We start from the raw sequence: 21,201 nt of genomic DNA, 5'->3' as shown, positions 1-21,201 counted from the left end.
CTCTTAAAACCACATATTTCTTTTGTAGTCTTCAGTTAAATCCCTCTCGGTTTAGGAGTGACACTCCGCTTTCACTTATTTCCATCTGGAGAGTCTCACTGCAGCCCTGCTACAAGTCGTGCAGGGAAACAATTCAATCATCAAATGCATCGTATCAGTCCATAGGCATTCCTTTATAGGTACTGGTAAGACAACCTCATTTGCATATAATATGCATGAGATCCACATTTCTCACAGGTTCTACATAAAACCTCTGAACAGGTAGAAATAAAGATGTTTTTCTAATACTTGAATTTATACTATGACTGTGTGAATCTTAATCCATCTACATGACACTTTGATGAAGATTGGGCTAAGAAAAAAAGCGGAAAATTGAAACCTCACACATTGATTTCTGTTGTTTCAATGTAGTTTAAAGCACAAGTTGAAGGGCTTGAAGCTGAGAGAGCAAAAGATGACTCGGTCATCGTCAACCCATAAAGAGAAAGTGCATCAATTATTCGCAACCTTTCAGGGCAAACATGTTGAATGAATAAAACCAAAACTCAGCACTGTATGAGGGAGGTACTTTTATTTTAGTGAGGCCCAAACTATAACAATTCCATGTGTGTCGGCAGCTTGGGGTGGCTGTAGCAGCTTGGGGTGGCTGTAGCAGCTTGGAGAGTACACCGTTATTAAATGCAGTTTGGAAAATCCAGCACTGCCACCTCAGCACAGGTGAGTGTCCAGGATGTTCTTCTTCAGAGCCATCAAGCACTCGTGCGTTCCTCTTTCTCTGATCTGACGTGTCCGTCTCCACTGACAGTGACCTCTGTGACACTTGTTTCTTTCTCCTCATCCTCCAGTTTCAGTGCTAACCATGACTCTTTGTGCAACCTCTCATTCCTTTCCACCTCCTGAACACTAGGTGGAGATGTTAACTGCATGTGCGCTGGCAGGTGCTTAAATGCCTCATCATTCACGTCATAGTTATTCATCTTCGAGTCCAGAATCCACCAGCGGCCGGCGAAGCCCACGTCAAGCATGCGTTGGGGAAGCTCCCTCCAGGGTATTGACAGATAGGAGCACTGGGATTCGTACAGGGTGGTATCAGGGTCATAGTCAGCATTGTAAACCAGAGAGAGCAGACCTAAGCTGGCATGGCGCAGACGGCCCTCATTGCGAATTTTAACCAAATTCTGCACATGGCCATCAGAAGTTCCACTGCGGATCCACGGAGACAGCAAGCCAAGCTGATTGGAACGTTCCAGCAGGGCAGCCTCAAAGGATGTCTCATCAGGCCTTGTCTGGAAACAAGCCCACGCCCCCCCTAACACAGTCAGGTACATCATGGCTTTGCCAGGTCGCTCCCGTGCACCAACCACAACCTCCTTACAGGCCTCCTTATAGTCAGAGATCAGGCTACGACACCACACACCTACACCAGGAGGAAAGAAACAGCAGAGGAGATCAAACTTTGTCCTGCTAGATCTCTCTCTCTCTCACACACACACTTTTCTGAGGTGAAGTATTTTTCTCCACAAGAATCTGATTCGCGAGACATTAGTAAGTTCTAGCTGTTGGTTGCAGACTCCCCACTCACTGTATGACATAATGCTTTTCCATTATTCTAATTAACTGCAAATATAATTTGTTACAATGGTGCAATGTAAAAAGCTTGTTTTACAAATCGTTTTTTTAATAACTGGGAAAATTGCAGTTTAAAATATGCTAATCTCCCATTAAAACGTCTGTGGCAATGCTATGAGAAAAATCAGCAAGGAGTTAAAAAAGAGCTAAGAAAACAACCCGGCAATTACATGAATTGTAAATCAGGAGAAATTTGGGAGTGATTTATATTTTTTTGTATTGTATATATTTGTATATATTGTATATTTTTATTTTTTGATATAATTACAGGTCAGATGTGGTATACTATGTCAGATGTGACCAGAGAAAATGATTCCTCATTCTTCAGACCCCCTGGGCGACGCTTACGACCCTGAAGGGGATCTTGTGCTGGAGGCATGAATGAAACCCAGAGGACTTGCGAAAAGAAATAAGGAGGGCGGGACACCATTTATTAAGTGTTGGGTTAATAAAGGAAGCATGAAAGAGCTGAACTGACACGTAAATCGAGCCACCAGTGCTTAATTATATCGTGATTAAGAACAAAAGTTAGTCGAGATTCAGGTCGACAATGAATGATTACTCACGGCAAAATCCATCATTACATTAACGCAGAACATTCCTCTTATCATACTCTTCTTGAAAAATATTACAATAAGAGTGAACTTAGGTTATGTTACAGTCACGTTGAGCTTATGTGATGAAGCGAAGAGCCCCAAGCCAGTTGTCATGCGCTGTCTCTCACCTGCTTTGCTGTTTTTCAGTCTTTCCCAGCGGCTGCTTGAGGCTGGAGCGGCCGGAGCGGCTGCTGCCTTGGCCGCCTGGCACAACGTCCTACTTGCACCGAACCACCAAGCCATACCGGCTGATTTTATTTCCCAGGCCGGTCACCCTCACTCTAATAGGGCATCCTGGTGTGAAGGGTTGAAGGCTTCACATGGAGCCAAAATGGCTACTACAGGTTGGGTGGGTTTTAATCTTCCGGCGAAATATTAATCTCACAAAGGTTCCGCTTGCTGCTCAAAGTGTGACAGCAAATTAAGTTTGCGAATACGTGTTTAGTTTTCATTTTTATATACATAAGTACACCTTTTTTGTAATAAAGGGAGATGTATACTGTTCTCTACATTTACAATTTTTAAGCGCGTTGTGTCACTCTGGCGCATGGATGTGCGACGACTTTGTTTACATGATGACGTGTACCCGGAAGACGCGCTAGCTTGTGTGTCTGACAGGAGCTACGCTAGCGATGACAGACGTCAGTTAGCGGTGTGTTATTGATGACTGCTAGTTTAATATCGGTCCCGCAAACCTACGTGGCTTTGACTGTCGCTCATTTACGCTAGTTACCATCAAATAATTGAAAGAATGTTTGACAATAGCTAAAGAACATTTGTAACATTAGTCAGAGCTGCTGCTGTAACATTACTGCAACTTCGTGGCCGCTGTCACGCCATCACCATTAGTGATAGACCTCTGTGGCCAGGTGGGTTTATTTATTCTATTCTATTCTATTTGAGTTAATAATATTTGTTTATTTTCACGGCAAGATTGCTCAATTACCTGTCTCATGGACTTTATAATCCAAATAGCGTATTACTATGGGCGTGACAGTGAGGAAATCTTCCCTTCTGATACCATAACCTGCTGTAGTTTAACAGTTACTAAGTTGAAAACAGGGATTGTCTTTTATTGATCGGGTTGTCATGTTGTTATCTTCTCTTAGGTTCCTCTTGAGGTGGCTGCTTGTCCACTAAAACAATGGCCACTCCAAATGATCTGCAGTTCCAAGGTAAATCCAGTGGCACAACTTGTCCATACTCCAGGCGATGATGTTGGATAAAGCGCTTCATTGTCACCCACCCCTACATTCCAGTAAATGTTCTCTTAGATGCGGGTGCCAAAGAAACGGTCCTAACATGGACCAAATTCTGTCTGCAACATATTCAGTTGCCTCCCATTGTCTCATACTGTATAGCCTGCCCTCAAGCCAGAACTCTATTGGTTTAATATGGGCTAGCATGGAGGTACTCGTCCGGTAACTGAGATGTTGACCCCGGCTTCCGCGGGTGGCCATGTGGAACCTTCCGTGTGAAAAATACTGAATCTCCAATTGCTCCCGATGGGAGAGACAGGGGGTGTCGATTGCAATCACTAAACGCTACCACCTCAAACCTCTGCTTGTTTTATCCTCATCAACATGTAAACAAAATATTATTATGGAGTCTACCTGTGTAGGTCATGTGCTTCTTAGCTCCTCCGCTATTACTGACTCAATTATCTGTCCTGATTTCCATCTGTAGAATTTGAGGAAGCAGCAGACCTGTTGTCTGCTGACCCTGGGGCATCCACCCTCAGTATGGCAGCCTCAAGTACTGCTACAGCAGCAGCAGGAGGTGGAGAGGATGTAAAACTCGATCTGTCAGATGAGGAAGGTCAGGAGGAAAGTTCTGAGGTGAGCAAAGTGTCTTTGCTGACCCACAGTAACGCTTCTTATTAAATCATTCAAGCTGAAGGATGTGTGTGTTTCCAGCTCTTGGGAGGACAGAAACCAGCGGGGGGCTTCTGGACCTTTGAGTATTATCAGTCATTCTTCAATGTGGACACAGATCAGGTAAGGTGGCACATGCACTGCCTACACCCTCTCCACAAACACAATTTGTTACTGTAGTTAAACAGCAGCTCCAGTCACTTTAAAACAAAACACCAGTGAGCTACTTTTTCACAGCTGATTATGAGAATTAGTTTTCAGTGTTGGTCTGGTTTGTGTGATTCAGGTCCTGGACAGAGTGAAGGGGTCAGTGATGCCGTTACCTGGAAGGAACTTTATCAAATACTATCTTAGAAATAACCCAGACTTATATGGTAAGCCAACATAATCATACTCACTCAATAGAAATTAAACTTTTATTCTTTGGTTTCTCTGAATGTGAACATATTTAATCTGATTGGAAAGCGGCATTTATAACCATGTATTATCGTCACCTGGTGGCTGTGAATATAAGATTTCTTCTCACAACACCTTGCTGCGGTGATTATACCCTGAGATCTGAGCAACACACACACACACACACACACACACACACACACACACACAGAGCCTGAATAAACATCTTTGCCTTTTTAAAATGGTATTAGAACCTACTTTCTTCTCCACAGAGAATTGCCTTTCAAGTTCTCACTTATCGGTGCCTTGAACTAAGAAAGATGTTTTCCCCTTTCTGCATCATTTCTTTATGACTCCAGAATACACAAAGAGACAGCCACATGTATTTATTATGAAGCTAATGGCGCCCCACTGACACCAACAACAAACAGCAGCAAAATTGTCTGTTTACAGACTCTCAAGTATGTTGTCCAGCATATTCCATATCTTCTTTATTTAGCCCTGTAACTCACAAATACTTTTATTTCATCTAATAACACACAAACTATAACCCCTCCCGGTTCGCAGCTACCAGGAAGGAGCATGAGTTGGTTCAGGTGAATGTGCCGGCTGGCCGCGCTCTGTGTCATTTGGACTGTAGTATTCAGAAAAATACACTTTTTTTGGGTGAACCCTTAGTATGAAGTTAAAAACGAATTCAACACACATATTTAATGTTATGTGTTTGTTTGTTTCTTCTGTAGGTCCATTCTGGATCTGTGTGACACTGGTGTTCTCAGTAGCAATAAGTGGGAATCTGTCCACCTTCCTCAGCGAGATGGGAAACCCCGCCCACCACTACAGACCCCAGTTCCACAGAGGTTAGTCCTCTTTTCTCATACATTTTTTTTTTCTCTCCCAGTGATGAGTAAAACTTACCGGGCGCTTTTGAACACATTTCATCATCTGGTTATAAATGGACCTCTGGCTTCTGTGCCTCTTGCTTGCAGTAACGACCGCTGCTCTAGTCATCTTCATTTATGCCTGGCTGGTACCAATGGCTCTGTGGGGTTTCCTTACCTGGCGGCAGGGGCCTGAGAGACAGATTGGAGGCTATTCCTTCCTGGAGACTGTCTGTGTCTATGGCTACTCTCTGTTCATCTATATCCCCACCTCAGTGAGTACATTCTTAGTTTCAATCTATTTATTTATAACCAGTGAGAATCAGGATTTTTTTTTTAAGTTTATCAATCATTTCTCTCTGTCCAGCCATCTTTACATATAGTGGCTGCACAGGACAGTCTCAACTGTCGTCTTCATCTTAATTTTGCCTGTTCAAAGTTCTCATTTCAGACATTTGAGTAATGTTTGATCCTTAACATCCAAACTACAGTCCGCTGTCCTTTTTAGAGTTAAATTTTGATTAAGAATTAAGTCAAAACTATGGTGAGTCATTGTTTAATCACTGAAGTCTTTTATCAAGTTAAAGACATCTTTAGAGACAATATATTTGCGATATCTGAAATATTTCTTACTTAAATTCAGCCAGATCATAATGTTACTTCATTTATTGGAGGGTTTAGGAACTGGAATGCAACATTAAAGGTGTTGTTAAGAAATACTTTGTAATGTTGTTTAAATAGACATTAGATAGCTCCACATCCTGACAGCTATTATTGATATCCAGTCTTCTGTCCGTCAGTAAACGGAAAGGCACCTTGTTGTATTCCGTTCCCACTTTTTCAGTTTCACTGAGGGTTGTCTGAATGTTGAGCAATTCAACACTTATTTTAAAAAAGTGTAAGTCTCTGACTGCCTCTTTTGAATTTGTCAAAAAAAAAGACATAGAAAACAAATATTTAGCAGCTCACAGTCAGGTTCATCCTGCACAGCATTCACTGAAGACAAGGCTTTTTGTGGCAGTTCAAAGATGGCTGACCATCCATCCATTCATCCGTTTTCTACAGTTTATCTTGTTAAAGGTTGGGGTGGGGTGGGGTGGGGGTGGAGCCTATCCCAGCGGCTTTCAGGCAAGAGGCGGGGTTTACTCTGGACGGGTCACCAGTCCATCACAGGGCCAACACATAGAGACAAACAACCACTCAAGTCAAGTCAAGTCAGTTTTATTTCTATAGCGCCAAATCACAACAAAAGTTCTCTCCTGACACTTTCCAAGTAGAGCAGGTCCAGTACCTCACTCCTTCGCTGAATTTACACCAACAATTCTCCATCAGCAAGCACACTCATGATCAATTTAGAGTATCAATCAGCCTCGTCCCCTCTTGATGTCTTTGGACTGTGGAGGAAGCTGGAGTACCAGAGAGAACCCAGCAGGAACAGGGAGAACATGGAGACTCACCCAGGAAGATCTCATGCTCCAACCTGGAACCTTCTTGCTGCGAGGTGACAGCGCTGACCACTGCACCACCGTGCAGCCCATGGGTGATCATATTTTAGCTTTTGAATCCCCTTTTTAAACCGAGTCCTTAAAAGTCACTTTCTTAACTCTTGAGTATGACAGGTGAGTCAGAAAAAGCTGCAAACTTGCAACAAAAAAAAAAGAAAAAAAGTAGGATAAAAAAACGCACAATGTCTCACTTACTGCCTGAAAATATATCACATATGAACACAAAATGTTTCACTCAGTCTGACCTGCATCAGGTAGAAGGGGTACACAACAGTTCTGGACACAAATCTTGACTCCAAATATCTACAGCTTTTATTTTGATGAGTCAAAACTGAATTACAGATGTCTGCTGTTGTCTCTCACGATGTTGGGTGTAGTTTTCAGTCATTCTCACGTCATCAGATTGATTTCAGAGATATCTCAGAAAAAAACCTTGCTAGGAATGATGTTGTTGATATCGATTGCAGAAATTCAAAGTAAAATAACATGTCACACAACGCATGGCTCTGCCCCTCAAACAACAGGTATTGCACTAATAAATGTGAAAATGGCTTGTGACATTCAGACTACTCCTGCATATTGTGTTGTTTTCCTGGATCAAAGCACCACCAGAGCAGAGACGCAGTGTTTTATTTAAAGCTCCAACTTCACCACACACAATCATGTGACACACAAAACACATGACTTCTGTTGTCAAGACAAGATTTCCTGCTTGTGTACTAGCCAGTACATCTTCTCTCAGGGTTGAAGATCAGCTGATGGTTTAGTTGCAGTTTAGCCCTTGACTTCCTGATCAAATCTCCTATCACAAATCTGGTACTCCAGGCGTCTGCTTGGAGATGCTGTACAGCTGCATAATCCATCAAATATTGATCCCAGTCACAATTTTAGCTTCCAGCTAATAAGAAAAACATTATTGACTCTGATTTTTGTACCTTTTAAATTCTCTGCTCATAGAAAACTTTGGTCCTTATCAAGTCCAGCTAAACTATCAGCGCCGATGTTTTGGCATCAGCAGTCTGTGCAAAAATGTCATGAATGTCGCTGCTGCAGTCCAGAGTGGAGGAGCTCGATAACATAGAGAAGGCAGGAGAAAATGAAAATCAGATGTCTGGAGCTTCAGGCCAAGAGCTGGCCCCCTCGAACAGATCATTTGTTATTTGGAACTATTTCAGTTTCAAGGCAAGTGATGTGAGTGAGTGCACGTGACTTGAGTCAGTGCTGCGGAGCAGCATCATAAACTGCACTAGGATTTTTGACCGATTTTGCTGTTGTGATGCGATTCACTTTATTAGGAGGAGTTATCATAATTGTGTCATTATTGGCATTTTAATAGAAATCATATCGAAAAGATAATGTTCTGATCTCTAGGTGGTCTGTACCGGTTTCTTGGGTCAGTAGAATACCTGCATCGTTTGGCCTCTTGCACCTTCTACCACTTGGATATGCACCTGGCCTCATTTTTGATTTGGACTTTGATGAAGTTTCCATGGATTGTTCAGCCCAAAGGGTAATAATGATCATCATCATTTTGGCTTTAACTGAAATCCAGCTGTATTACTTCCAGGTTTTATGGATCATTCCATTTGAGTGGTTGCGCTGGACACTGATCCTGGTTGCCATGGTGATCTCAGGTTCAGTCCTGGTCCTCACCTTCTGGCCGGTTGTCCGTGACGACACCAAAGTGATGGCAGTGGCTACGGTTGTGACCATATTGGTTCTACACGCCCTGCTGGCAGTTGGCTGTAAGGTTCGTGACCTGTGTGGCTGTAGCCTCAGATTTCAACTGCATGACTCAACACTAATTATTTTTTTTTATTTTTTTCCAGCTGTACTTCTTCCACACAGCTGTCCACGTACCAACCACAGCCCCCACAACTCCCCCAGTTCACATTACACTGACCACCAAATCTCAGTAACCCATGACAAGGAGCAGGGACATCTCCGTTTCATCAGGAGTCACATGCAGACATTAAACTATGAATAGACAAGCTTTTTTTTAGGTAATGTGATTTGTTCAATGCTCCCTGACAAAGTCTTGGAATGGCGGTGAGTGTCGTGGTTTTTTAACCTGAGGTTGGTGGTCGTTTGAAGGGGGACGTGTTCACTGCAGGAGATTTCTACTGTGATGTTTCAGGAGGTGGTGCTTGTCAGTGGTTTTCAGGGCTTCCTTAACACTGTGATTGCCATCATTTCATCTCAAAGTTTCAAACACAAGATAAGTAGGGGAGGGACCATGGCGGCAGAGACAAAAACATCGAAACTGAGGGGCATCGCACAACCACAGGTTCAGTGCTTATCCATTAGAGTGTGGACAGAAGAGTTAGTTCAACTGAGACAAAAATGTTGAAGATATAAACATCATTCGTGTCGATTCTTTTCATGTATTCTCATTTGATGAATCTGACAATTCGTTTTTTTAGTGTGAACATTTTCAAATGATATTTAAAATGAAAAATGCCCGTCACATTTTGCTTTGCAAGAGATATTTATTTTAGAAATTATTGAATTGTTATCGGTAAATTGTTTTTGGATCGACAGCGTATATTTTGACGTGCACGTGTCCCACTAATTGTGCTGAATCCTTATCAGGTTTTGAGATAAGTCTTATTTTACTCAATCATTATACAAAATAAAAAGCCTTCCTTTATGCCTCCTCTTGCTAAGTTAGATTGGTAGACTCAAATGCTACTGTACACGTTAATGTTTATGACTGTGACTGACTACTGTAACCTGTCAGAGCTGTCAGAAGCCTGGGACATGATGCGGAACCTCCTGAGCCCACGGAGTCTCATCACAAACCTCCAGTATTTGGAAAATGTTGGATTGCATCGTAGCGCGCTGATATTCAGTTGTAGTCTCACATATTGGTTAGCAGACTCCCCCCCCCCCCCCATGTTTTTGTCTTTGCTAATCATTGGAACACAAAGTAAAACCTCATAATTACAATGAATGTCTTATTGGAATGTTGTAAAGTAGCAGAACAGGCTGTGAATGTTCTCCCATGAAGCAGCTTGCTCCAGTAACAGTGGAGGAGGAATGCCTGAGGACCCCTGCAGACGCACCAACCAGCTCTCACCTGTTAGAACCCTGGAGGCCTCCGTCTCACCTCCACAAAGATGATTTATTGTAAAACTGAGGAAAATGTTTATCTGCAGGATTATTTATTCCTGACTGTGATGCAGTTTCGGGGCTTTTGTTAATAAACTTGTTTTTTCTTTGATTACTAAACATGTGTTTCCTTTGGTGTTCACACTCTGCAGTAGCTGTTAGTAGTGCATACCAGTAGTGTCTCCTGTGTCAGTTCAAGGACCTGCAGACAAAAATGAAAGAGTGCAGCTGCAGTAAATTATCTTATCACAGTTTATTGCCTAATCTTTCAAAAGCCATGATTATCTCAAGATTATGGGAATAACTCTGATATCAAGAGATGCACACTGAATAAAAGTAGATTTAGATATAATTCCGAATTTTAGATCCTGAATTGTGCAGAATTCATCTGGAACTACCGTAGTCACTCTGAATTTTAGGTTATTTAACTCTGCATATCAAATGTAAACTGATTGCTGCTCTTCGAGCATTTGGAGTAAACGCATGTTTTGGGTCTCATTTGAAATATTTCCCTGAACTTCTCTGCCCAGCAGTCAGAATCAAAGACAGACAGCAGCAGCACTCCTCAATCCAGACCTGGACCTGTGACTACCTCTTCAAAAATACTCAGGAACAAAGTCTGGAATATGTATATATACTGTTATGTTACACCTCTGTTATACTGCACCCCCACTAGTCAGTCACAAGTGAAAAAGCCTCTTGAATGATGGAGGAAATGCCTTCAAGAAAACTCAAAAAATCCAGTCCTAATCATTTATAACTTGGATATCTTTTCTCTCTTTCCTGCCGTCCTGTCTGTCTCTACCTGTCTGAAGGTCATTTTAGGTTCTTCATGTAGAATTCTCATTTGGATTTGTCCTTAAATGCCATGGCTGTGTTAAATCAAAAAGAGCTGCCTCCAAAACATTTTGCTCACCAGGCATAAATACACTATTACTGGTATTTGCCTTGGGTTTCCAAATAATGAAACATCCCCAAAATATATATTTCCTGTGAAATGATTGAAAATCTAACTCCCTTCTTTGTGGTGCTGCAGTCATCATGTTTGGAAATATTTTCAAAATTGCTAAAACTATGCCCTTTTTTTCCAGTTTTTTTTTTCTCCATGAAAGTCCATAAAATGTTTTCTAAGAAAATAACGATGACGTCAAAACGTTGCCAAATTTAAGTAAAAAGAAAAACCCACCTGGATCTGAAGTCCATTATTCTGAGTGGGAAATAAAATTATGTACATTTATTTATGTTTTACCTTATCCTGTTGACTGACCAAAAAATCAATCAATCAACCAATCAATCAATCAATCAATCAATCAATCAATCAATCAATCAATCAATCAATCAATCAATCAATCGATCAATCGATCAATCAATCAGTCTCATAATCGCCTTGACAGAGGTAATGAAGCAGTTCAACGCTGGTTAACCATCACCGCAGCACCGAGCGTCTCAACAGTATATCCAGCTGGAAGAAGTAAACAGGGTTTTTATTTTGAAGGTTTCACCGGAACATGTTTAACTACAGCCCTCAACCGAATCATGAGATAAACCGAGTACTTGGTGACTTTCCCTGGTGTTCGAACTCAGTCATGTCGAACAACACCGCCGCCAACAGCAGTCTAGTCATCGCCCAGAAGACAGTGAAGCAGCTTCGTCTGGAGGCCAGTGTCCGAAGGATCAAGGTGTGTATGTGCGCTCTCTCTCTCTCACACACACACCTCCGTGGAACTTCTCATCAAAGCTCTGTGTTGCCTGTGTTGCGGTCGTCCGTCGCTGTCAATCACTGTCAGTGCTTCCATTTTACAGCACAGAAAGTTTTGTTGATGTATTTGGAGGTGATTACACGAAGTTGTGCTAAGAAAAAAAAAGAAAAGGTCTTCAACTCGCCAAGGCTGTGTTTTGTGTAATACTTTCAAATTTGCAAAAAAAAACCAAACCCAAAAAACCAAAAAAAAAAAACCCACTCACAAATATCGATGAGGAATGCAAAGTAAGTCTGAGGGCCTGGAACAGCTGGAAGGGTTACTGAGCCTCTTCAGTCCCCCTTGACACCAGGACCAGGGTCTTCTTTAGGAGATGTATCACAGAAGATCTCCTAACTCTGTTATTCTTGCGTCCAAAATATAAAGTTTTACATTTGGATTTGTGTTGCCAGGGATTAAAAGGCCATTGCAAGAGTCCAATTTCATGGTGTGTAGTCAAACAGCAGGAAACAGACTGTCTCCTCTGGTAGTGCAGCACAACGGTCACTTTGTTAATTGTGCTGCTGGGTGACTAGTGTGATTGTTGGGAGCTACTTATTTTAGAACAGACCAGTTTCAAGTGCGCGTCTTGTGCTACCCACCCAGCTGAAAAGCTCTCAGAATCAGTTCTAAACACTCAGAAGCTTCACTAACTCACTATTTCATGCACTGAGTTACACGCTCAGAAAATATCGGGTAGTACTGGCTGCAGTATACATGAGGGTGGATCCAGTAGAATACTGGAGCAGAAAGCAACCCAGTGTTTAATCATAACACATTTTCTAATGCCGGACAGCAAAACTTGACACTCTCGAGCTAGCTTGAGCTGTTCATAGGTATTTTGCTCTCTCTGCAGACTGCCGTTTGTGCATTCTGTAACCACCAGAGATCTCAGTTTTCAGGTAGGAAATGCTGGAGTGATCCTACTGAAGCAGTATTGCTGCTTTGGCGTTAAGGTCCTTCAGGTGAAACTAATCAAATCAGTCGTATACTAGGAACACGCACAGAGAACAACCGCTATGGGTGGAATTGTATTCCTACATGGCAGTGAAAGCTGTAGGCTGAAGGCAATGTGTTGTTGGGGTGCCCGTCCTTAAGTTTGTGCATTAATCACAATATGTCTGCATTGCTTTCAGGGAGTTTTCTTGAACTGTAGCTAACATGTCCACTGGGACAGAAGGATGAAGTGAGAAGGTGTTGGTGGTCAAAGGTCACTGTCGCCTCACATGTGGGATGTCTGTCCCATTTTGCTAATGCACTGCCTTTTTTGACAAATTTTGCTCAAATTCCTCCGTGACTCAAAGACAAAATGAAAAGATTTTGGCGGTCAAAGGTCAAGATCACCGTCACCTTACATAAATGTGATATCCCTGGAATCCCCAGAGGGAACTTCTTCAAGTTTGGCTCAAATGTCTACTGGGACTCAAAGATGACCTGAAAAAATGTTTGCAGTAAAAGGTCAGGGTCACTGCGGCAGGCACACGTGGGGGAGGCGTACGACCGTGACGCAGTGATTCTCGTTGCATGTGGAATGTCTCCCTGCGTTGTTAAATCAACAAATCCACCCAAAAAAGGAAAGCACCTCTCTGCTCAGCCGATGGTACCAGTCTGCAGACACTTGAGACACGCGTTGGTCCTTCACGGTCACATCGGTACTCAATGGCATCACTGTTTTCTGACGTGTGCCAAGTATCAAGGTTCCCAGACCCTAAGGCCATAAGTGGCACTCACACAGCTGGTCTGGGAGAGTGCACTCTTTACTATAACAGATTATTTTGAAACCTGTCAAAAAGAATCAACATTGCAGCAACTATCATGATAACAGTAGGTAACTGTTGACCACAATGAAATGACAACAATCACTGAAAGAAATGGTGAAAAAAAAAGAGATACAAAAAATATCGATGTAAAAAAAACAACCAGATATACAGAGCGTAAGTGCAACGTACGCTGAAGGTCACGGTGGAGTGCAGGCAGGCTGATTCTGGTGATGAGGTGTGCAGCTACGTCACACAGGGAGCAGTCAGACCATCTGAATTCCCTCTTTAAGCGGTGGACCCCCTTTCACCACAGTTCTCCTTGTATTTGTTTCTCTGTACCCCTGCCAAAATAAATAAATGAAAACATAGGAGAAGATCCAGGTACTGGTCTGCTACATTGGCTACCACCCCGGGGGCCACTGGTTTGACAACCCGTTTTTCTTGGCCTCAGATGCGTGATGAGGTGATGCGTACTGGTACCTCTGATGGGGCTGTCCTGCAGGCGGAGGATAACTGGGGGGAAATGAGTGAATTGTGGGGAGAGCAAAGACCAGTATAGCTTGCAACTATGGCAAAATTGGTGATTTACAATAAAGGGAGAAACGAAGGGGGGGGGGGCTGACAAAACAGATGAAGAAAATAAATCCCTGCTGCGAGTTCTCTCCAGTGAGGTCTTCTATCAACTATGGCAAAGTAATGGTCTGTTTTTAATAATTACATTGGGCACAAATACATTCCTGTTAAATTAAAAGAAAACTGATTGTACAGAATTTTTTTTATTTCACTAAATAATGTGACTTGTTGGATCTGATCCAGGTTTCTCAGGCTGCTGCAGAACTGAAGACCTTCTGTTTGCAAAATGCTCACAAAGACCCTCTCCTCACCGGGGTGCCCTCCAGCGATAACCCATTTAGGCCTCCCAAGTCATGTGTGCTTCTCTGAGGTGTGTTTGTTCATTTCCTCTCTGTTTGCTTGAATGCGTCGTTCTATCAGTCCTTATAAACATCGCCACTTCCTGCTCCTCTGTACCTCTTGGGAATGCTCCACAAAGAGGCCGCTGTGTCCTCAGAGTTCAAGATAAACCACTTTGAGCTAAACTGTGTTTCTTGTCTTTTTAGGGTCATGCAGGAGTGGAGAACTCTCAAACAAGACGCCTGATCATTCTGATTTGTGTCATGTGCTCCACTGCCACTGAAGATAGCACAGACTACACACACACACACACACACACACACACACGGTCACCAGAGCAGCAGTAGTTGAAAGAAATGGTACTGAAAAATTTCCTTGAGAAAATGTGCTCAAGTGTCATCATGTTCAGATGTTGATATTATAAAAGGTACACGTAGCAGGATTTTTATGACTTCTGGACCACATGTTTGTTTACCTCTAGTAGTGCTCTTGCTTTTACTGTTGAACTGAGAGTTGTTTTTGTAATTCACTTATGAGCAAATCCTGGACTGTGACGGGAAGGGCTTGGTACATTGGTAGTGTTGTTGTTGTTTTTCTGTTTGTTTGTTTTTTTTTCATTTAAACTTGTGGCTTAAAACAGACGTACAAGTCAAGTCAATTGTATTTATTTAGCGCCAAATCCCAACAAAAGTTCTCTCCTGACTCTGTCCAAGTAGAGCAGGTCCAGTACCTCACTCCTTCAATGAACCTCCACCCAACAATTCTCCATCAGCAGCACATCCTGGAACAGCGGCAACACAAACCTTCAAACAGGCAGGAAGGTGGAGCAGACCCAGGATCAGTGGGGACGGCCTTCTGCTTTGACTGGTTGGGGGGAAAGAGAGCAGGAGAGCGGGGCAGAGACAAAGACAGACAATGGAGGAAGACAGATATGCAGAAGGAAAGAGAGAGACAGAGATAAAGAGAGTGAGAAAAGGAAGAGACTGATGGACAGACGGGGACGTGAGCAGGTGGAGCTACTGGTGGCAGCTTGAGCCCAGCAGCACCTGGAATCTGGGAAGTGGGGAAGCACAAAGGCTCCTGAGAAGAAGACGAGTTAGTAACACGTATACCTACTAGCAAGATGACATTAGCAACTACCGTTGTGCCATTCAGCGTGATGTCCATGTTCTTTGAAGGGAATGTGGCATAAATAAATATGCAATTAGGCTTTCTACTGTGCTGTTCTACAAAAAAAGTAAGGACCCATTCACACTGCATAATTTTATCCTCAAATTTCCTCTCAAAGCTCACATGCAAAGCCCCAGATTGCAGGCAAACTGTCCATGAGCATGAACCTACAGAGGGGGCTGTCTGTAGATAAACCTGCTCCTCGGGTTTGTGCCTTTGCAGCATGGACCAGTTGCAAACAGCGACACTGCAGTCCACTCTTCTCCCTGCAAATCAGCGCACAGGCAGCTGGGATTGTTTGTTTCTCTGGAACGTCCATTATGGAACAAAGATCCTGTGTCATGTTGTATGCAATTTCATGTCTAGCATGTCTTTCCATGGCAAAACGTGGTTTGGAGAGATGAAAATTGCCAGGACACCTGGTGACGTGTGACCCCTCCATGCTCAGCCAAGTAATGTGTAAACTACAGTTTCATGACAACAGCAACAAGAGGAGAGATTTTCCCATCGTATCCCACAGATGCAGGTGCATCTCACATCACCGAAAAGGAGTTGCCATGTTGGCTGTGGAAATTTGAATAATTGATGTGGTGCAAAAAAAACAAACCGAATTTTGTGGGACCATATTTCCCAGCCCTGGTGTCATGCTATGAAACCTACCCGCTCTCATATGTCATGACTGCACATAGCTTTGCTTGCATTGGTAGCATGTTGTTTAAGATGCCGTTGTATATACATCATTCTTATATATGTATTGTTCCACAATTATTCTGTCCTGTGGTGTACAATAAATATATAAATTATTCAAGAACTTGCACACCGTTTTTTTTCTTGTGTTCACGGCTGTGTGATCATAATACTGCTGTTGTAGTAGTTCACTATGAACAGGATGTTTATGACTGTAATTTTGTTTCATACCAAACAAATTTCTGCCTTCCCACAATGAAACATGAAACTGAAGGAGTATGGGGTGGAATTTAATTAGCAATATGAGTTGTAAATACCTGGCGCCTTTATCTTCTACGAGGTCACGATCGTCTGTGCCAGCGCCTGTTTTCATAATAGTCGATCAAGCCGCTAGGTGTCGCGGTTGCTGTTGCTTCTCGTGTTTATGCCCAGTGTGCCTCCTGCAGAGAGCAGTGCGTGGTTGGATGTGAGCGCCACCGACCTGTCTCTACTTCCAGATCGAATATGGCGGTCTCGGTGTTCCCCGGCGTGCGGCTCCTGTCCATCGGAGACGCGAATGGAGACATACAGCGGCACTCAGAGCAGCAACCCCTGCGGTTAGAAGTCAAAACCACACAAGATGCTGCCCTCATCAATCTCTCCAATGGTGAGTTGACCTTTTCTGCAGCTGCTCCTCGGATGTTCGGCCTGTCTTAACTGCCAGTGCTAATGCTAAGCCGTGCTAACGCTTATAGCGCTAATCTGATAGCGCTAGCTACCAAGGAGCTAACGCGTCTTGAGAGACCACGTCGCCTCCCCTTGCTTGTCACGAGGGAGCCGCTAAAACTCTAAATTTCCCCTGGTCCGGTGCCTGGACTAGTTAGCCCACACATAAGTTCACCTCGGCGTAAATACAGTACCGACTTACGTCGCAGTTTAGTTACTTAACTACATCAACAAGCAGGGCAGCTAAGTAACGTGTAGTTTTAATGCTAGTTAAACAATGCAGTAGCCTGCTTCGGGAAAGATGCTCTCGCGCGCTGAACCAGTTCGTATTTCATCAGCGGTTTCCCTTGATGTCTCAGAAAGATCATTTTACTATCATACATGCGCCTCGTAGTCTTGTGAAAGAGCCTTTTCAATTTCTTTCCCAAGGGTCTTGGCTAATGGAACTTGACTATGTAGCTTGAGTTAGTGCTCGGGATTGTTTTGGAGCGGAGGGCATCGCTCTTGACCCGCAGCTGGGGTCCTGGCGGCTGCCGCTGCCTGCCAACAGTCTTATATTTTCCCTTTTGCCCGGTAGACCAGTGAAGATTTCTTTATTGTATCGTTTACTTTTTTGGATGAAGGGGTCTTGGTTCGGTAGCGAGGCTGGGCCCTCATTACTTATGTATTCATCTTTGTTCTCATTGGAACAATAGCCGGGTCCCCGCCGCCTCCTTCCCTCCGGAGGCAGCTTCAGAGCCGCTGCACTCCTCCGGAGTTTTTCTGCTGGGGTGTCCCGCTGAAAACACACGGCCGCTCTGCTGGCCACTTCTTTTGTGAAGCCTCAGTGAGAACCCCCGCCCCCACACGCACGCACACACACACACACACACACACACACACACACACACACACACACAGTTCTCTTTTCATAAGTAAAGTGACTTTAGAACTGTGTGCAGATGTGTTGTTTATGGCACTCAAGTTAGCCTCAGAAAGACCATGAGATTAGGTAGTGATTTAATGTATGAAAATCTCCATCTTCCAATGCCCATTAAATGGCTGCTTAACATACACATTTGTTATTCCAGGTCAGTTCTAGACAGGACAAAAGACTGGAAACAGTGTCAGCATGACATTTAAGAGATATAGGACTGAAAATGGTCTTGCTCTGAAAATAATCAGGATTTTAGAGTATTTTCTTTCTTTCTTGTGTAGTGATAAATCTGTTCTTTATTAGAAGTTCAAAATGTCTAAATCAACGTCTCCTGTGAGCTCCATGTTAAGGCAGTTTTCACAGCAGACGGACATCTAAACCGGAAAACAGAACTTTAGAGGCACTCATATATATATATATATATATATATATATATATATATATATATATATATATATATATATATATATATATATATATATATAATATTTTGATGCGCTGATTTTAATTTTCTTGGCCAGTTTTCTTGTTAATTACTAACAGCAGGGAGCAGGAACTCAACATGGTGTTGGCACCCATGAAATACAGATACCAAATGGCAGTGTGAAAAAGAAAGGCTTGTAAAAGGTGCAAGTAAAAAGTTGGCTACCCATCCCAGGGACGGAACTCTTAGCTTTGCATCAAACTGTTAACACGCATTTTCCTGAACAGCGACGCATTTTATTGTTGAGTTTTATATTTAGTTTGATATTGAATAGCTGAGCGTGAGAATTTAAAACATGTTTCCACACTCGCGAACACAAAAGAGATTTAATTTGCTGAAGCGGGAATCTGAGGAGGAAGTCATCCTGCAGTTTGTATTTCAGTTCATGAGACGCTGCTTCTCCTGAGCGCGACACCTAGCAGTTAATGTTGATGTCCCGATCTTGGAACTTCAGAACTGGACTGGAGCATTACAGACACCAGTGTCGCTGGGTGGCGGCAGCCGTGGCATGAGCGCAGCTCGCACGTGCTGGAGTTTAATCCACTGATGCGCTCCAGAAATGAATCGCTGACACGTTCAGCAGATAATTTACTGTAAACTTGTCCCACTCGGCTCACCGCATCCATGCTCTCACGCCACTCTCCAGCTGCAGCATCTCTGTCTCTCGCTCCTTATTTCTTTAAAAGTGTTGTCTATACCGATGTTAGCTACATCCTATTATTACAGCTACTCGATAGAAAAGTCAAATTGTGATTATTTTGACTGATATTGTGATACGATGAATGATATAAGAGGCGAGTGTACACTTTCTATCATTTTTATCTTCACTGAAAATTGATGTTTTCTTAGGTCTGTGGAGTATGATGTGTTTGCAGGACATCGCCGTAGCGCCAAAATGTTTAATATAAAATGGCATTTGGACACATGTTTGTCCTTTAATAAATATGGTGCCTTCCTGCGATTTGAGATGAATTTCCATCGATTGTGCAGCCTGACCCGGTGTCATGCCAGTTTTGTAGTAAAATCTAGAGATGCACTGATCCACGTTACTTTCAGTTCCAATTCCGAAACACATCTGACAATACTGAGCTTATTTGTCCTTCGTAGTGTTGGCATGATGTGTAAGTTTCTTATTCAGGCGAGCAAAAGATATACACAGGTGCATTAAATTTAAATGTATTCTAAAGAAATGTATTTGCAGTTTCTTGGTCCTGCGTAAGTTATGGAATGAAGTATGGATCAGCACCATCATTCCGATATCCAGTCTTTGAAATAAATTGGCTGATAAGTTGATAAAGTCAGTTTTGGCACCTGATCTTCATTTTCCTAATCTGTCGTCCCATCCTGGGTAAAATCTGTTTATTTTACGAGGCGATTGGTTTCAGATGGTGTTCAGCCTCTTTTCATACTGGATTGACCGTCGTTGCACAGGGCCAAGCCCAGTCAGTTGTTACAACGTCTCGTCAGACACGTCACATAAACCTTTTTGTCTTTTAGCTTTTCAGCCACATTTATAGCTGCAAACATGTATGATGGTTAGCCAGTGGGGAAAAGTGTATGAAAATATAATAATCACGATTAAGTAGGAAAGATTACAGTCGAGCCATCGCATTTCTGAATGCCAAAGTGAAATTGGCACATTAAATCAACACGTGTAAGAAATTTGTTCCCTGGATGGCGGGTGTTAGAGACTGGGCGCTGGTGGAACAAGCTTATCCTGCAGGCAGTGAACGCCAGTAACATCAGAGGGACGAGGACAGGACAGAAATATTAACTCGTGTCTGTCTTCATTCTCTCTAACCCTCACTCAGTATTTTCACGGCCAGAATGTTGTGTATTTCACTGGCATTTTAGATTTGCTGTGGGACTGATAGGATTGAGCGAATAGTGACTCCAATAGTGACTCAACTTAATTGTTGCTGCTCTACATCACCGTCACAGCTCAAAATGATGCTTGCTTCATCTGTGAGCATAGATTGCTTGCTGTTTTTATTCTTGTTCATTACAGATTGGAAGCAATGATTTGAAATGGGGGAAAATGAGAATTTAAACGTGCTGAGCAGATACTCGGTTACAAGTGCAGTATTATAAATGTTGATGTATAAATGTGGTTTTTAGTTGTTTTCAAGTTGCATCTGGCAATTTCGAAGCTCACTGTAATTACTGTAATCTACAAGTCATTACAATTTATTTGCTGACTTTTATTGCACATTCATAACATAAACAACACGGTTAAGATGGATGTGTGATGTTGCGTGTCGATTTCAGTGATGCGCCTACATTGTGTGCTGGTCCTCCTAAAATTTTCATTAAGGCGCACCAGACAGCAACTGTAGCGATGACGTTAGAAGCTCTTCTGCTGATGACGCTTCAGCTGCACCACTAGCAAGCAGAGGAGAGCAGGCTTTGAAAGGGGGCTAACGGAGTGAATGGGAAACGCTGTCCCCCGATCAGCCTTTAGTCCCATACGCTGCCTGTGAAATGAAAGAGGGAACTGAGGCTGAAACAGTTCAATGAATCGCCCCACGAGATTTACTGAAGTTTCTGCTGAGCAATATACTTTAAATTGTGTCACTATTTTACACAGGAAGAAAAGCAAGTCCTAGTTTTGTGTCTGGGATGGCAACGTGCAATCATTTTCACCCTCTTTTAATTTTCAGGTGATTTAATGGAGTTAAGTACATGTTGGGGACAGCACCTAAGCTCACCTCCCTAGGCTATAGATCTAGCTGTATAGTTAGCATTCATCTGTTGTTGTAGTACATCATCATAGAATGAAAAATCTGATATTAATGCACACATTTCTCCATTTTAGAGCTGATTTATTGTCCTGCAG

General features: G+C 42.7%; 4 protein-coding genes across 8 annotated transcripts in view; 3 read left to right on the top strand and 1 right to left on the bottom strand.

Annotated features, from left to right (window-relative positions):
* Window positions 1-264: 264 nt before the first annotated feature.
* On the bottom strand, window positions 265-2,564 carry timm29 (translocase of inner mitochondrial membrane 29). The gene is made up of 2 exons (XM_086184914.1): window positions 2,354-2,564; window positions 265-1,417 (listed from the first exon to the last, which is right to left on the bottom strand). Exons 1-2 carry the CDS (start codon window positions 2,466-2,468, stop codon window positions 750-752), a joined length of 783 nt encoding a protein of 260 aa, XP_086041040.1. The 5' UTR covers window positions 2,469-2,564; the 3' UTR covers window positions 265-749.
* A 268-nt stretch (window positions 2,565-2,832) lies between these two features.
* Window positions 2,833-10,104, top strand: yipf2 (Yip1 domain family, member 2). Its single transcript, XM_086184414.1, has 9 exons — window positions 2,833-3,094; window positions 3,335-3,400; window positions 3,912-4,063; window positions 4,142-4,222; window positions 4,386-4,473; window positions 5,239-5,355; window positions 5,485-5,651; window positions 8,449-8,631; window positions 8,711-10,104. The coding sequence occupies exons 2-9, from the start codon at window positions 3,370-3,372 to the stop codon at window positions 8,798-8,800; spliced, it is 909 nt and encodes a 302-aa protein (XP_086040540.1). The 5' UTR covers window positions 2,833-3,094; window positions 3,335-3,369; the 3' UTR covers window positions 8,801-10,104.
* A 1,408-nt stretch (window positions 10,105-11,512) lies between these two features.
* LOC147245786 (guanine nucleotide-binding protein G(I)/G(S)/G(O) subunit gamma-5) lies at window positions 11,513-16,372 on the top strand. Its single transcript, XM_086184100.1, has 3 exons — window positions 11,513-11,671; window positions 14,308-14,434; window positions 14,610-16,372. Exons 1-2 carry the CDS (start codon window positions 11,579-11,581, stop codon window positions 14,431-14,433), a joined length of 219 nt encoding a protein of 72 aa, XP_086040226.1. The 5' UTR covers window positions 11,513-11,578; the 3' UTR covers window position 14,434; window positions 14,610-16,372.
* Window positions 16,373-16,658: 286 nt separating this feature from the next.
* carm1 (coactivator-associated arginine methyltransferase 1) overlaps window positions 16,659-21,201 on the top strand; it is a 75,842-nt gene continuing 71,299 nt past the window's right edge. For 2 of the 5 annotated variants that reach the window (XR_015110244.1, XM_086186322.1), the window contains exon 1: window positions 16,660-16,906. Coding sequence is in view for 4 of the 5 variants with exons in the window: in XM_086186322.1 (XP_086042448.1) it covers window positions 16,765-16,906 (142 nt within the window). In the remaining variant the exon portion in view is untranslated. Of the gene's footprint in view, window positions 16,907-21,201 lie in introns of all 5 variants that reach the window. The other 3 variants (XM_086186325.1, XM_086186324.1, XM_086186323.1) reach the window with 2 other exon arrangements.

Source organism: Aulostomus chinensis, chromosome 18 (assembly GCF_037954235.1).
Source record: "Aulostomus chinensis isolate RoL2024-O1b breed Wild chromosome 18, RoL_Achi_v1.0, whole genome shotgun sequence".
NCBI classification, from domain to species: domain Eukaryota; kingdom Metazoa; phylum Chordata; class Actinopteri; order Syngnathiformes; family Aulostomidae; genus Aulostomus; species Aulostomus chinensis.
The sequence above is the reverse complement of the archived record's forward strand: the minus strand, read 5'-3'. Positions and strand labels throughout refer to the sequence as shown.

Coding starts and splice junctions, on each gene's coding strand:
- yipf2 (XM_086184414.1), top strand. CDS start 3,370: ATGGCCACTCCAAATGATCTGCAGTTCCAAG. Junction 5,652..8,448: donor TCATCTATATCCCCACCTCA/GTGAGTACATTC, acceptor TATTACTTCCAG/GTTTTATGGATCATTCCATT. Junction 8,632..8,710: donor TGCTGGCAGTTGGCTGTAAG/GTTCGTGACCTG, acceptor ATTTTTTTCCAG/CTGTACTTCTTCCACACAGC.
- LOC147245786 (XM_086184100.1), top strand. CDS start 11,579: ATGTCGAACAACACCGCCGCCAACAGCAGTCTAGTCATCGCCCAGAAG. Junction 11,672..14,307: donor CCAGTGTCCGAAGGATCAAG/GTGTGTATGTGC, acceptor GATCTGATCCAG/GTTTCTCAGGCTGCTGCAGA.
- timm29 (XM_086184914.1), bottom strand. CDS start 2,468: ATGGCTTGGTGGTTCGGTGCAAGTAGGACGTTGTGCCAGGCGGCCAAG. Junction 1,418..2,353: donor ACTGAAAAACAGCAAAGCAG/GTGAGAGACAGC, acceptor CTCCTGGTGTAG/GTGTGTGGTGTCGTAGCCTG.